The 14,115-nt window shown below is 46.0% G+C and overlaps 1 protein-coding gene across 2 annotated transcripts in view; it reads right to left on the bottom strand.

Annotated features, from left to right (window-relative positions):
* Positions 1-823: 823 nt before the first annotated feature.
* pax7a (paired box 7a) overlaps positions 824-14,115 on the bottom strand; it is a 44,755-nt gene continuing 31,463 nt past the window's right edge. For both annotated transcript variants that reach the window (XM_083892271.1, XM_083892272.1), the window contains exons 8-9: positions 3,526-3,775; positions 824-966 (exon numbers count right to left, since the gene is read on the bottom strand). In XM_083892271.1, coding sequence (XP_083748397.1) covers positions 851-966; positions 3,526-3,775 — 366 coding nt within the window. In that variant the 3' untranslated portion in view covers positions 824-850. The remainder of the gene's footprint in view (positions 967-3,525; positions 3,776-14,115) is intronic.

Genomic DNA, 14,115 nt, shown 5'->3' with positions numbered 1-14,115 from the left:
GAATTGATCCAGCCAGACTTCCCACAGTGTGGCCAAGTTCTTTAGCAAACGTCAAGACGAATATGAAAGTGGGCAAGGTCAAAGCGCTCACGAACATTAGAGCTCGGGGAGCAGCAGCTTGGAAAACGATCATCCTCTGTCTCTCTCTCTCGATAAAACATGCACAGTGCACACCCGCAGCAACAGACGCTTCCAAATCGTTGTCTCATCCACTGTGTTTTTCCACACACACACACACACACTGACATCTAAACAGAGAAAAGAGCTACGAAATGGAATCAAAGAACAACATAAATCACGTGAACCAGAATCATATTAACAGCAACAATAAATCTGAACAATATCAAAAAAGGAAACGAGAAGAGGTCTCTCAAATGATATCGGCTTTGTTAACTACTATGAACAGCGAGGTCAAAGCACACGGCTCGAAAAATGTGTGTCGGACGAGGAGAAACCCCCCCCCCCCGGGGTCCGGGGCAAGCCCAGGATTCTTGGGTCATTTGAGGTTCTGTCCGGTCCTCTGAGTGAAGCAAAACACGGTCTGGATTTAGGGGATGGGGGTGAGAGTAGTAAGGAGCAGGCAGAAGTGCCCAAATATGGGGAAGGAGAAGGTTGAAGAGCCGCCTGGTGGTGGTGGTGGTGGTGGTGGTGGACAATGGTGTGAAAAGTTTAATTTTTACTCCCAGATGATCCTCCTCACGCCCATTTGTCACATTCTCCGAAGCTGAGAGCGAGTTGGAGTCCAGACGTGATGGAGCGTAGAGGGACGGAGGGTGGCAGAGGGTGGAGAGAGACAGAGAGACACAGAGAGAGAGAGAGAGAGGTCCAGGTATGTGTCCAGAAGAGGGCGTTAGTAGGCCTGTCCCGTCTCCACTTGCAGGAGTCCCAGAACGGCCGAGTGGTCTCCGAGTTTCATCCTCCTCTGAGTGGACAAGCTCACATTCTTGGCTAGGTAGTCGACAGCAGCTACACGGGAAAATAACAAGAGAGAGAAAGCAAACACGTGTGAGACAGGTAGCACTTTTATTTCACTTCTTACATCAGACACAATTCACTTAGAGAAAGTAAAAGATAAAAAAAAAAGTAGCGCTGGGCACGTTAATGCGTAAAGACTTGGAAAAAGACGCGCGTAACGACATTTTACATGACTCCAGGTTGTTAAAATGAGTCTCTAAAGTAACGCTACACTTTAAAAACAGCGGCACACAGGTACACTGGTTATTTTTAGTTTAATAAACAGACTGCTCCAGTTCGACTGTAGGCGCACTAACGGTGCTAAAGTAGCTAACGCAGCTAATGGAGCTAATGCAGCTAATGGAGCTAATGGAGCTAACTGGTAAACGGTGTCGACAGTCAGTCGGCATGAAAACGCGTCATGCGTTAATGTCAACTGTCGTTAATGTGCCCAGCACTAAACAAGCTAACAGAGCTAGCTAACTGGTAAATGGTGCCTGGACTCCGGTGCGGCGTCACGTAAACACGACGTCACGCAAACATGGTGTCATGCACGTCTTTTTCCAGGTTTGTCGTCATGGAAATGAGCCATGCGTTAATGTTAAGTGTTGTTAACGTGCCGAGCGCTAAAAAAGCTAAAGGAGCTAACGGGTGAACGGTGCCGCGGCACGTAAAAACATGACGTCACACGCACGCCTTTTTTTCGATCAGTCGTCATGGAAAGGCGTCATGCGTTTAATGTTAACCGCAGTTAATGTGCCGAGCTCTAAAAAAGCTAGCTTGGCTAACTGGTAAGCGGTGTCTGGACTCCGGTGCCGCGGCACGTAAAAACACGACGTCACGCACGTCTTTTTCCCGGTCAGTCGTCATGGAAACGCGCCATGCGTTAATGTTAACCGCCGTTAACGTGCCCAGCATTTAAAATAAAAGAAAGAAGCAACCGAACTCCTTCCCCTTGTCTGAGGTTGGCACAGCGCTGGTTACGGAGCGTGTGCATCCGGGGTAAAGTCTCCGTCGCTGTCACTCAGCAGCGGATCCCCGCGTGTGTTTGACGTGCCAGTCTTCATTACACTTGGCATCTCTGATTTCATGCCCTCCACACTCCACACGGCCGATCATTTTCGTCCTCCGACAGCAGCTCTCTCCCCTCCCCCCTCCCCCTCCCGTTCATTACTCATCCACTGTGCTCAATCACCATCTTAATTAACCCCCACATCAGCTCACATCCGCGCTTCCCCTGTCAGTTTAGTGCTGCTGACAACACACACACACCAGACACACACACACACCAAATGGGACTGCTTGGCCCGTGCACCGCAACACGGAACAAATACAACAGCTCGCTAGCAGAACCCGCACATAAATACAAACAAATGTTGCCGATGCCGGGGAAGTGTGCTTCATTTTACCTCTTACGAACGGCTGTGACAGCATCAGTCAATTATGCTAATCTAATAAAGCAAACTCTTTCCTGCCCTGTGGGTGCATGAGCGTGTGTGTGTGTGTGTGTGTGTGTGATGGAGACCAGTGAAAGAGGGAAAGGGAGAGGTGGACAAGAGGACACTGTGGCCCCTGAGGGTGTGTCGTTCTTTGAAGTGGCCCTCTCCTCTTTCCCATCCAAGTGGAGTGGGGTGTGACTAAGGCAGCTCTCTGAGAGGATGGTGGTGGTGGTGGTGATGGGAGGAGGAGGAGGAGGGCGAGGGGTCTTTATCAAGAGCACGTGTCTGCCTCCTCGACCAACCAGGGTGCAAAGGTCATGAGGCTCTCTCTCTCGGCCGGGAGTCGGGCATCACTTCATAGGGAGTTTAAATTTAACTTAACTTTAAAAGGACGGCAGAAACAAATGACAAATGACCTCCTCGAGTTCAACAGGACACGCAAAAAAAAGTAGACAAAAGTGCTCAGTGTATAAATGTTGAACACAAGGAATGTATGTTCTACCACTAGGGGTCTCTCGTTTAAAACGGTAAACAGAAAACCGAGTTTGATGACAACTCTGTATCTGTTAATGCTGCTTATTCACTTTAGGACGATACGTTGAATAGAATAGATGGAGTATTGAGTTATGTATCTTAAACCTCTGAATATTTCAACCGGGTTGTTTAGAAGGTCACTAAATAGCTTACGCCATCCCTGAACTAAGATAGGGATGAGTTAAATAGGGTGTCCTGAGAACCTTAGTTATATGGTATGGTTCACTGGGTGCTAGTCATACCTTAAACCTCTGATTTGAGCTGAAAACATCTGAGTATCATGTTCTAAAACCCCTGAATATCTAAACCCAGACACCTGGACTACTGTTCCACGTTAAGAAGGTCACAGGAGTGGTTTAAACCTACATCTGATCCAGAGAACCCTTTAAAACCCCTTTCCTGGATAAAGGGTTTTTAAAAGGGTTCTTGGTGGAACCCTCCAAAAGGGTTCCAGGTAGAACCTTTATAAAAAGGTGGGGACTAAAATACTACCTTGAATATAAATACAGAATTCTGAGTGTTGGACATACAAAACTACGGTCTTGTCAGTTTCAGAAATGTTCTATATAATATCTTCAATTCCGGGGGGTGTACTCACTCTGGCCGTACTGGCTGTACTGGTAGCCCGCGGTGACGGGGTCCACACTGTAGCTGGTGGCGCTGTATGTCGGGGGGCAGTAGGACTGGGAAGAGGCCAGGCTGTCCACGCTCTTGATGGTGTCCGAGCGCTGGCTGCAGCTGGCTGAGATGGGGTTGGAGCTCTCCAGGCTGCCGTGCAGGGGGGAAATGGAAAAGTCGTGCTGCGGCTGGGAGGGTACGGCGCTGGGGTTGCTCAGGATGCTCATCACCTGGAGGGGGAAAGGGAAAAAGTGGGGGGGGGGGGGGGGACAGAGGATGTTATACATTTGGAAAATTAAGGATCAAAGCATTGACAGAGTTGAGGGGGAAATATAGCGCCATCCTCTTATCCTGATAGAAATAAACCATTTCAACTTTGAAATACGGAAAGGCAGAAACTTCCCCGTCTTTTTTTTTTTTTTCTTTCCTTTCCTCCTCCAAGAGCCGGGGGAAAGGATACGAGAAGGGTGGTGAGGTTACAAAAAAAGGGAGAAAGGGAACAAGAGAGACTGTTTCCATTAGCTGGCAGTGCCAGGGAGTGTTGTGCTGTGGGACAGAAGGGTCCCAGGGTGATAATAGACCCACCATCCATGCCAGACAGCCTCTGTCCTGGAGCCTGAGGCCTGAGCCTGAGCCTACAGCACAACAAGCACCAAGGGAGTCCATAATCCCTCGCCCCTAGCCTACCCATCTCATGAATAGTAATGGAGTTGGAACTGGTAAATGATCCCCTCAGATCCCCCGCACAAAGTGGGCTCCACAAACATTACTGAGGGGGCCCCGCTGATACTGCAGGTTTGGGGCTCGCCTGCACATTACAGTGTATATTATTCGTAGTGCATAAAAGCTTCCAATTCAATATTCTAGATTACTGTAATAGCATGTGACATTTTGTCAGAAGAAGGCCTCAAATTATGTTAAAATGGAGAAGATTAGCTCTAGTGCTAGTGCAGTCCGAAGAACACTGTGAAGAATTCGGCTTTCTCATGCTGCAAGTTTGTTTTTTCTTTAGCTAATAATGGGAAAGTGGCATATGTGTGTGTGTGTGTGTGTGTGTGTAAGAGGGTGGTAAAAATGTCCCAGACATGCTCCCCTCTTATTGCAGGGAAGGCTTCCTTTCAACATCAGGTTCATGTTGAGTTTCGCTATGCTGCGCTGCCCTTTGGCCTCTTTGGCTGCTAAACCAATTAGCCCATCATGGAGGTGGTTACACAGGGGGGGGGGTGATGCACACACACACATATGTTTGCACACATGCACCCAATGCATGTTCGAGGGGAGGGGGAGGGAGGGGGGGGCAAATGGTCGCGGCAAACGACCGCGCCGAGCCAGGAGAATCCCACAGAGGGGCAAAATTAAGCGTATTCCGCAAAATTAATCATATCTTTACAATACGGGGGCCCTCCCAGGAAATGTGAAGCTCACTCGCAGCACCACGAGGAAACACATACAGGCTGGTTAGTCACTTCCACATGTTAATTCTATCATCTCGTCCACATCTGCGGACAAAGCATATGACATGTATCCATAACGGGGAGAATTATGGGCCCATGCCGGACACATGTGATGCTCCCTCGTCCACATGGACCATGGAGACGCACACACACATACACACACATACACACACACACACTGAGGCAGCTGAGGAGAACGAGAGTGTCCTGAGAGAGACCGCCGGAGGCCGTGAGTCCATTTTAGTCGCTGGTTAATTGGAGCTCGATTACATCGCTGCCTTTTGCGGGAAAAAGAGAAGCCAACAATTTGCTCGATCGTCATCCATGCTTCATTAAAGTTCTTCAAAAGAAAGAAGAAGAAGAAGAAGGAGGACAAAAAAAAAAATGGCTTCTTCTTATCGTTGACAGTGTTGCAGTTTTGCTCTTTTAGCAAATGATGATGGATCGGCCTCTTTAGTGTCTGACAAGTGTTTTAATCTTGCGATGACGCCAGTTATCCTTAGCTCAGAAAAGAAAACGAGGAGCTCGTTTTTAATGAACAAGGCTTTGCTCGGGCCACAATCTGACCATCTATCAGGTGTCATGTCCGACTAAGTTCAGCCTCTAACACTTCCATCCCTCTACTTTTATCTTATTTATAAGCCAGCTTTATTTTCCACTTTGATGCCTCCATAAAGATCTTATAGTTGAAGTGATACTTGGTCACATAAAGGTCATAAAAACAGCTGATATTCTGTAAATATATATATATTAAATTCTGCTAAAATGTGCAGCTGATGATTAAAATCCGCCCTCAAAGTCCTCGTCAGTGTTTCTACTGTCATGGAGGAATGAAAAGGTTTTTGTTGCATTAAATGCACGCAGCTTAATAGACATTAAGACGTGATTCGGGATTGTCAAGGTTAGCGTTGACGCACTATTTGACGGCATTTTTTCCACAAACCGAAGCCCGAGGCGCCGACGTGTCACTAAGATTTTTACGTAATGCGTCTCAGCGGAGACGCAGGTAATTGAACCAGCACTTGTGGAGTTTGAATCATTCTAATATTTAAAAAAACACACACACTCTGTAAAGAGGACATTTCTCTCCCCTCCCCCCCCCCCCCCCACCACCACCATCCTCCTCCTCCTCCTCTTCTGTAGCATACAGCGTTTTTCTCAGCAGCTCAGAGTTGGTGTTTTTTTGTTTGACGTTGTGTGAGTGCTGGTTTGAGAGATAATGTGAGCCAGGACCTAGTTTAAAGGACAATGCTCCGGGGCGTTCCCCTGCCTCTCTCTCACAAGCCTCCCCTCACCCTCTCTCTCTCTCCCTCTCTATTTTCCCTTGCTGCCTCTCTACAGATAGATTACTTTATAAATAATAATAAAAAAGTAATTAATTCTCCCAACTTCAGAGCCTCCAGCCTGTGGCGCAGCGAGTGGGGAAGTGCAAATTGATACAATGTGCATCCTTTCAGATAAATAAATAGTACATTTGAGACACAAAAAGCCGCTCCTTTCAAACCTCCCTAATTTCTTCAACAGTCAAATTAACATTTTTCTTTTCTTTTTTTTTGCTTTTTTGTTGGGTTGAATGTTTGACGAGTCGTTCTTTGTCGGATTTCTTTTCCGGAATAAAAACAATGTGACAGACAAACAACCTCGGTGAGGCACTGTGAGCGAGACAAAAGGACATTTAAACTAAGAAGAAAGACAGTGCACATGTCTGTGTTAGTGCAGTGGAACAATTCAGTGCTAATATTTTATATTTTTTTTGTCTTTTTTTTTTTTTTAGCAGCCTGAGACAATAACACTAACTGGGCACATGGACTAAAGAGAGGAACTGGAGTGGAGACAATATGAGCGCCAATAGAGAGTGGGTGGGGGCAGAAGAGAGAAGAGAAAGTGATATAGAGTGAGAGTGAGGCAAAAGTGGAGGCTTTGGGAAGTACAAAGACTCCTGTAGGACTGCACTGGCCTGAGGGCTAGCCTGCCTGGAGAGCTGATAGGAGCCCCTTCTGTTCCATTCCCGGCGCCAGCGCCAAAACACCCCACTCCACAAATACTCTTAATCTGCGCAAGACTGGATTAGTTCCTCTGTCACCGATAGCTCCCCGTTCTGCCCAAATCAAAATGCCCCCAAGATGTACCTTTAAGTTAGGCAGAGGTCACCGGGGCAGACGGGGGGAAAAATGAGCACTCCAGTGTCTGTAAGTTATCTGAGTGCTGCAGAATAGCATCTTGCACCTTAGGAGATCGGCCCGGCTGATACTCGCTTCGGCGGAATGATTAAAGATCCACAGTGATGACACTGAATTTAAGATCAATATTTGAAGGCCAGTCCTGAGGGTGTGATTACGAAGGGGAGAGAGTAGGCGCTTAATTCTGTGACCCATGAGTCACACTGATCCACTGGTGACTAGAAAGAGAGGGAACTCTGAGAGCGGCGCAGCTTCTTCCTGGAGAGCCAAAGTAGATGTTTGATAACTTTGTTTCAGAAAAACTTATATTTTTCAGAAAAATAAAATCTAACACCCTGATAATCTGAATCAAATCAAGAAAATAAAAATATATATGAGTGGTTCTAACTCCTTAAGTCGACTCCTGCTCATGTCTCACCCTTCCCCCCCCCCACAAACCTCACATGAGTGGGCCAGCCCAGCGGGCAGCGAGGCCCCTCATCTGAGCAGACAAAATGACTATTTAAAAATAACAGTGATTGCATAAATTGAATTAAAGCGTTTTGGTCACGGCGGAGGTGGCGTGAGGGGTGGCGCTGGGCCACAGCGGAGAGAGGGAGAGAGAGAGAGAGAGAGAGAGCTGCGATGGTGGCAGGCACCAGATGACTGTCTCTGGCCTGCATGCCACTGCGTTAATTGGCCGCAGCACATTAATAAAAAGTGAAAAGTGTCTTCCACCAGTGCCAGAGGATGAAGAGACAGAAGCAGAATGAGAGGAAGCATGGGTGGAAGGGTGGGGTGTGTGTGTGTGTGTGTGTGTGTTGGTGCTGCAGGGAGAGAAATTGGCCTTTGAAGAATATGGTGCATATGGGGGGGTTACGGTAGGGTGCTAATTGTGTTCAATTAAGTGGCTGATTGGCACTGACAGAATCTGGGCATTGACAAGTCAGGCACAGATGAAGACGATTAGCAGGGCACTGGAACAAGCTGTCACTCCTCACATCACGTTAGCCTCCCCGCGCCGGGGTCTTTTCTCCCCGCGTTTAGTTAAAACTCATCTTCTACCGCTTTATCCTCCGCATGAGGAAGGGGAGGGGGGGGGGGGGGGGTCGCTGGTGCCAATCCCAGCTGACGGAGGGAGGGCAAAAAGGCGGGGGTTCACGGTGGACAGGTCACCAGAAGAGCGCTTACACCTTTTTCAAGGTTTTAAACGTGTCAAAGGTAGAGAATCAGGATTTTCTATTCCTGGAATTCTCAACAGAACAATTTGAAGGGTTTTAGAAATATTTTTTCCATTAAAAAAAAAAATATATATATATTTATAAAGAGAAACAAGTGAGAAAATATATGTATTGGAAATCTGACTGGATGTTTAAATTTTGAGATGTTTAACTTTGAGTTGTTTTGGTCCTAAAAATGAACACTTATGGGTTGTTTTTGTTGTTGTTGATGTTGTAATCAAGGGTGTAGATGAGGGTGTAGCTAACTGCTAACTGTATTTGTTGAGCTTAAGTTAGGGGCAGATATAAATTAGAATTATATTCTTTTATATCCTTTGCAATCCTGAAAAGTGTTTAAAAACAAGTAATTATGGATTTTTGTAATATTGTGCTCTTGTACACTTGTACACTCATGAAAGGCACAAAATAAAAAGAAAGAAAGAACATTTATTCAATTATGTCTCTGTCTCTTTGATCAGATTTTATGCATGTACTGCATTTATTTAGACAAATAACATAATAAAGGTTGGTGTGTATAAACATAACATTGGGTTACATCATAGACTTTTGGATGAAAAGATAAAGTGAAATGTGTAGAAATGTGTAAACTTCATTAAAAAGTGCCAATTATTAAAATATTTTTTTTTTCAAAATCTTCCCGACTAATTAATCAGTGTACATTCTACTAAATGCATTTGCTAAATGATTTCCAGCCCATTTTAAGTTCATTGCTAGGATCAGTGTTAAAGAAAACGCAGCTGCTCATGCAGGAGAAAGCCCCCCCCCCCCCCCCCCCCCCCCACCCACACACACACACCTCCTCCACCTCCTCCACCCTCCTAAACATCCCACAGTATAAGCTCGAAACTTGGCCCTGCACTAACCAGAGGTTAATATGCCGTCTATTGGACTGCAATTGGAGAACGTGTGGGGAGCAATCCTCTATTCTCTGCTAGTGATATGCTTGAGTAACTATGGGATGGATTCAGCCACTGGGAACAAGAGAGGCCCCTTCAAAGTGCACACACACACACACACACACACACACACACACACACACACACACACACACACACACACACACACACACTTTGACTCTCCGCACCTTGCACCAACCCCTCTTCTAAATTAAACGGCAGATTTTCTGATTCCAGCAGAATGGTTTCGGCGAGGCAAGAGTCTGTGTGTGTGTGTGTGTGTGTGTGTGAGGGAGCAGCCACAGAGGGAAGAGCGAGGCAGATCGAGGGAGTGAAGGAGGGAAGAAAAGGAGGAGGAGGAGGAGGAGGAGGAGGAGGAGGAGAAGGGGGTTGTTTGCTGAAAACAGCAGGGGCCAGGTCTAGTGAAAAATGTCAGGTCAAATTGTTCTTGACAGTGTTAATATCTCCACCTCATAGCCATAATTACATGTAAATACATAGTGAAATAGCTCTCAGCTGGAGACTGAGAGGGGGCGAGTTTGTGCATGAGGCAACCAGCTGAGGACCGTGGCCACCTCCCATACGCTCATCCTATTGTGAGGAGGAGAGAAAAGAAAGGCGACGCATGGAATAAAAGCCTCACATTCGTCCTTTTTAAACAATGAACAATTGTTGGATTACGACGATTGCGCAATCTAAATTATATATACTATGATTAAGTTAATGAAGAAAAACCAGCCAGAGACGAGGAGAGACGGAGGGAAGAAGGGGACGTGAACGAGGAGAACGAGGGCGAGAGGAAAAAGTCAGGGGAGAGTATTAATCACAGCTTATGCACCTGTCAGAGTGGCATCTGGAACTAACGGGAACCACATGCAGCCAGAAAACATCCCAAACCTCTGGCTCGTACGGGCAGGTTCACATCGAAACCGGCCCTCTCCCCTCAGCTGTCCTATAACCCTCTGCACCCTGACCCTTGAACCCGTCAGAGGTGGGTCACTCCGTGTACTCACCGCAGACACCTTCACCTGCCCTGTAGCTTTGCTTTTTTTATTTTTAGTGCAAGTAACCTTCAAATTGTGTGTGTGTGTGTGTGAGGCTGATATCTCCTCAAATGAGAATGCGACACAGTGTACGTCTACTGTGTAATAGGTATTTTAGATAGGATCGATGTCTGCGCCTATGCTTTAATAAAAGGCACTGGCTCTCTCCACCTTATAGGCATTTCAGCTGCGTGGGACACAGCATGTGAATCAGTCGCAGTCATTTTCCTCCTTTAAATCCCCATCTTCTAGGATTTACTGAAATTCATATTGGCTGCCTCTGCAAGATAAATGTAAATCACATTCCCTTATATTTGCTATTTATCAGGTTGCAGCAGCTCACTTTCAGCAGGAAATATCTCACCCGCACACAAACACCCTTGCATTTAAATAGCATTTTTATTGTCCGCCGTAGCCTTTCATCTGGGCGTAGGGAGAAGAGCTGCCTCTCCAGGGAAGAGAGCTGGAGCAAGAGAGGAAGGTGGGGAGAGAGGGAGAGAGGGAAATAGAGAGCAAAGCTACTATTGGCAAAGCATCGGAGTGATGACAAAAAGCCAAATAGAGGTAAGGAAGGTTGGTAGAGGGGAAAAAATAGTTGAATACACAAAGCTCTGACTGAGAATATTTTGGAATGGAAAGAAAAATGACTGTAATTAGGTGCTCGAGAGACTGAGATGATGTAGAGAGCGACAAATGTCAACACTGTCTCAGGTACCTGCAAACGAGGTTTGCATTTTAAGGCAGTTGCTAGTATCAGCTCAACAGGACACATTTAACAGCGAGCGCATCGCATATCGCAAACGTCACATTCGCGGAAGCGCACATCGCAATCGCTGTAATTACGCAACGGTTCGTGCCAACGGAAAAATCCCGACGGTTTCTGAACGCTGAAGAGTTGCACGTCAAAGCCAACGTGTGGTTATTACGGTAATTTCGCTAACGCTGTTGCAGGAAGCCGGGCGAATAAGCATCTTTGTCGCCAGAAAGGGGAAAACGTGGGACCAACTCCCGTACATTTTTTGGCCTGTTTTTGGACACAAACTCTGTTTTATACTGTTCAAATTTAGTTTTCCGTCATTTGAAATTATATATAATACACCATTTTAACATGTGGTAAACTGTAATTAGAAAATAGGGAAAAATCACTTAGTTACAGCACATTTTCTGGCCATTTTCTGGATTAAATAAGCGGGGAAAAAAGTCTAGACAGACATTTTGAGGCTTAGGTGTCAAAGGGTTATGGTGATGCACACAATCTTTTAAATGTAAAGTGCTAACAAACAAACATTAGCACTGTAATACCAAGCTGCAACTGTTAAAGTAGATGAACCTGCTTGATTGGACTGAACCACTCTCTGACAACCAGAGGGGTGTTATGGCAGTTATGGCAGCCTGATGCACTGCACCTACCCTTGCAATTGTCTATGGACTGGCTGGTATAGTATATAAAATCAGGCAGGGAGGAGATGGTGTGTGTGGCTCTTTTGACATGAACTCAAGGGCAATTTAATAAAGTTTTATTGATTATTCTTGGTTTTGTTGCCCATCAAAACCCCCTATATGTGTCATATTGTCCCGCTCTCCTAGTTTCATGCTTAACCTGGTCCTTCACAAGCAGCATCGGGGAATATATATCACTCTTTGGTTCTCTAAAGTGTCCTAAAAGTTTGTGTTCTATGCTCATACATCTACCAAAAATGATCACATACAGTAAAAGGGACACAGACCAACACATGGACCACAGCGTGTGCAGCCGTACTGTACATGTGTGCGTTTCTGGAGAAATCTTCCCTCCCCGAGTTCAAAAGTGTTGCAAAAACAACGGCAAACACTAATAATCTGTTCAGAAACAGTATAGCCAGTGGATATGATTTACAGTCCCTGGATTTTCTTGGCAGCTGCTGACAGCAGGTCCCTTTTTTCCCTGAAAGCCTCTTACATCTTTTTTTATACTTGCCAAATTGAAACAGTATTTGTTTTAATGGGAGTTCTAATTAACCAGTATGTATTCCCCCTCTTGCACTGCGAGTGGCTGAGCGATGAATGCAGGCTATGTGCTCATCCCCTTTGATTTGTTGTCAGTGGAGCCTGCCAGCTGACACAGTGCCCGGTGAGAGGCTTAATGCCCAAGTTTTAATAATGTGGGGGACTACATGAATCTCCCCCTCTCATTGGTATTCAGGTGCAGAATGTCTTGTTAGAAGTCAGGGAGGGAGGCGGAATGAAGCCAGAGCTCCAGATTGTTCCGTACATTTTCCCCTCTCCATTTTTTTTTTTTTTTTTTTGGCAACGACAGAGCTCGCTTCTTAAAAATAATTCATCCCGCTTTTTAAAAAAAAAAAAAAAAGAAGCGTCTGCACTAGCTAATGGAAGGAGGAAGCAGCACAGTTTGGAGTCTCCCCTGGCTTATCTCTCTCAGACAGTTGTGGGGAGTCTCTGGTGAGCATGGTGTCAGCATGCGTGGTGCGGTACAGTGCCGCGCGGGCAGGCAGGCAGGCCTGGGGACACAGATCAAAGGGAGGCAGGGGTGAGAGCCGCTCTGCCTCTGATCCCATGTGTGTGCGTGTATGTGTGTGTGTGTATGTGGAGGCCCGGCCCACTCACACAGCCCAAAGGGCCATCCTCACACACATATACATCCTTGTCATTCCATAACACAACAACTTTTTCATAAAACTGCAAAACAGAACGGAAGTTCCACACAAAACTTTGCAAACTTCCCCTCATCAAACAGGCACGACACCTACAGATATCTCTGACTTCCAACTAAACCCTAGCCGTTCCTGAATGCTCTCCTAACACCAGGAAACACACAGTGCATTTCCCACTTTCAGTCTGCACGAGAAAAGCTTTCGGTTTCTTTTGGGTCGCTTGCCGTCAGCAGCCAAACCCCTGAGCACTGCCGCCGAGTTGCTCTTGCACTTGAACTGTTTTCTTCCCTCTCCCAGCAGGTGTCCCTGTCATGCAGTAATGAGCAATGCTTCTCCACGTATGAAGCTGCTGCTGCTTCTAGGGATCATTTGAAAATCTAAATGGCTCTTTTCAGTTACAAATAATATATAAAATCTGATATTTGTGTGACACTGTCTACCAAAAAACATTGCATCTAGTCAGAATAATGCAAAATTCAATTTTGAGGCATTGCTGCAGCCACTAAAGAAGCCCATTTCTAGAAAAATATTTTAATAGAAAATGAAAATGGGTAAATCTCTGGGTATACTTCATGGCATGCCATGCCTGTCCTTCATGCCCCTTGCCTACCCTTCTCTCCCAACACCTGCTGTGCCGCTAAATGAAACAAGACCAACAACAAAACACACTTCTGGTTCCATACTTTTTTTTTTTTTTTTTTTTGCCCAGCCATGCACAGCTTCACTCTCACCACCTCTAATACACTGTCTCCCTCTCAGCCTCAGTCAAACACGTTGTATAGCCCCCACAATGACAGCGACCAGTTTGAGTGTGGATAGCTTTTTTTTTTTTTTTCTCCCACCACAGTAATGGGCAAATGTGTGCTGTCGGGGTAGGTTACTGGACTGGGATGGACACGGGGCTCCTGTACGCTGCAGGATTCCATTACAGACTTGGCGTCCCGCCACCACAGCCCATTTACCGGGGAATCAGAGACGTTTTTTTTTTTGTCAATCTCTACAGCAAGGCCATCAGTGGCAGACACTTGAAGAAATAGCTCATACATAGAAATGCACAAGCATATCTCCTGCTAACAGATGCCGTCTGTAACTTACAATATCAAATTCTCATTTCCATCTCGGTGGA

The sequence above is a fragment of the Microchirus variegatus genome (genome assembly GCF_963457635.1).
Source record: "Microchirus variegatus genome assembly, chromosome: 7".
In the NCBI taxonomy this organism is placed as follows: domain Eukaryota; kingdom Metazoa; phylum Chordata; class Actinopteri; order Pleuronectiformes; family Soleidae; genus Microchirus; species Microchirus variegatus.
The sequence above is the reverse complement of the archived record's forward strand: the minus strand, read 5'-3'. Positions and strand labels throughout refer to the sequence as shown.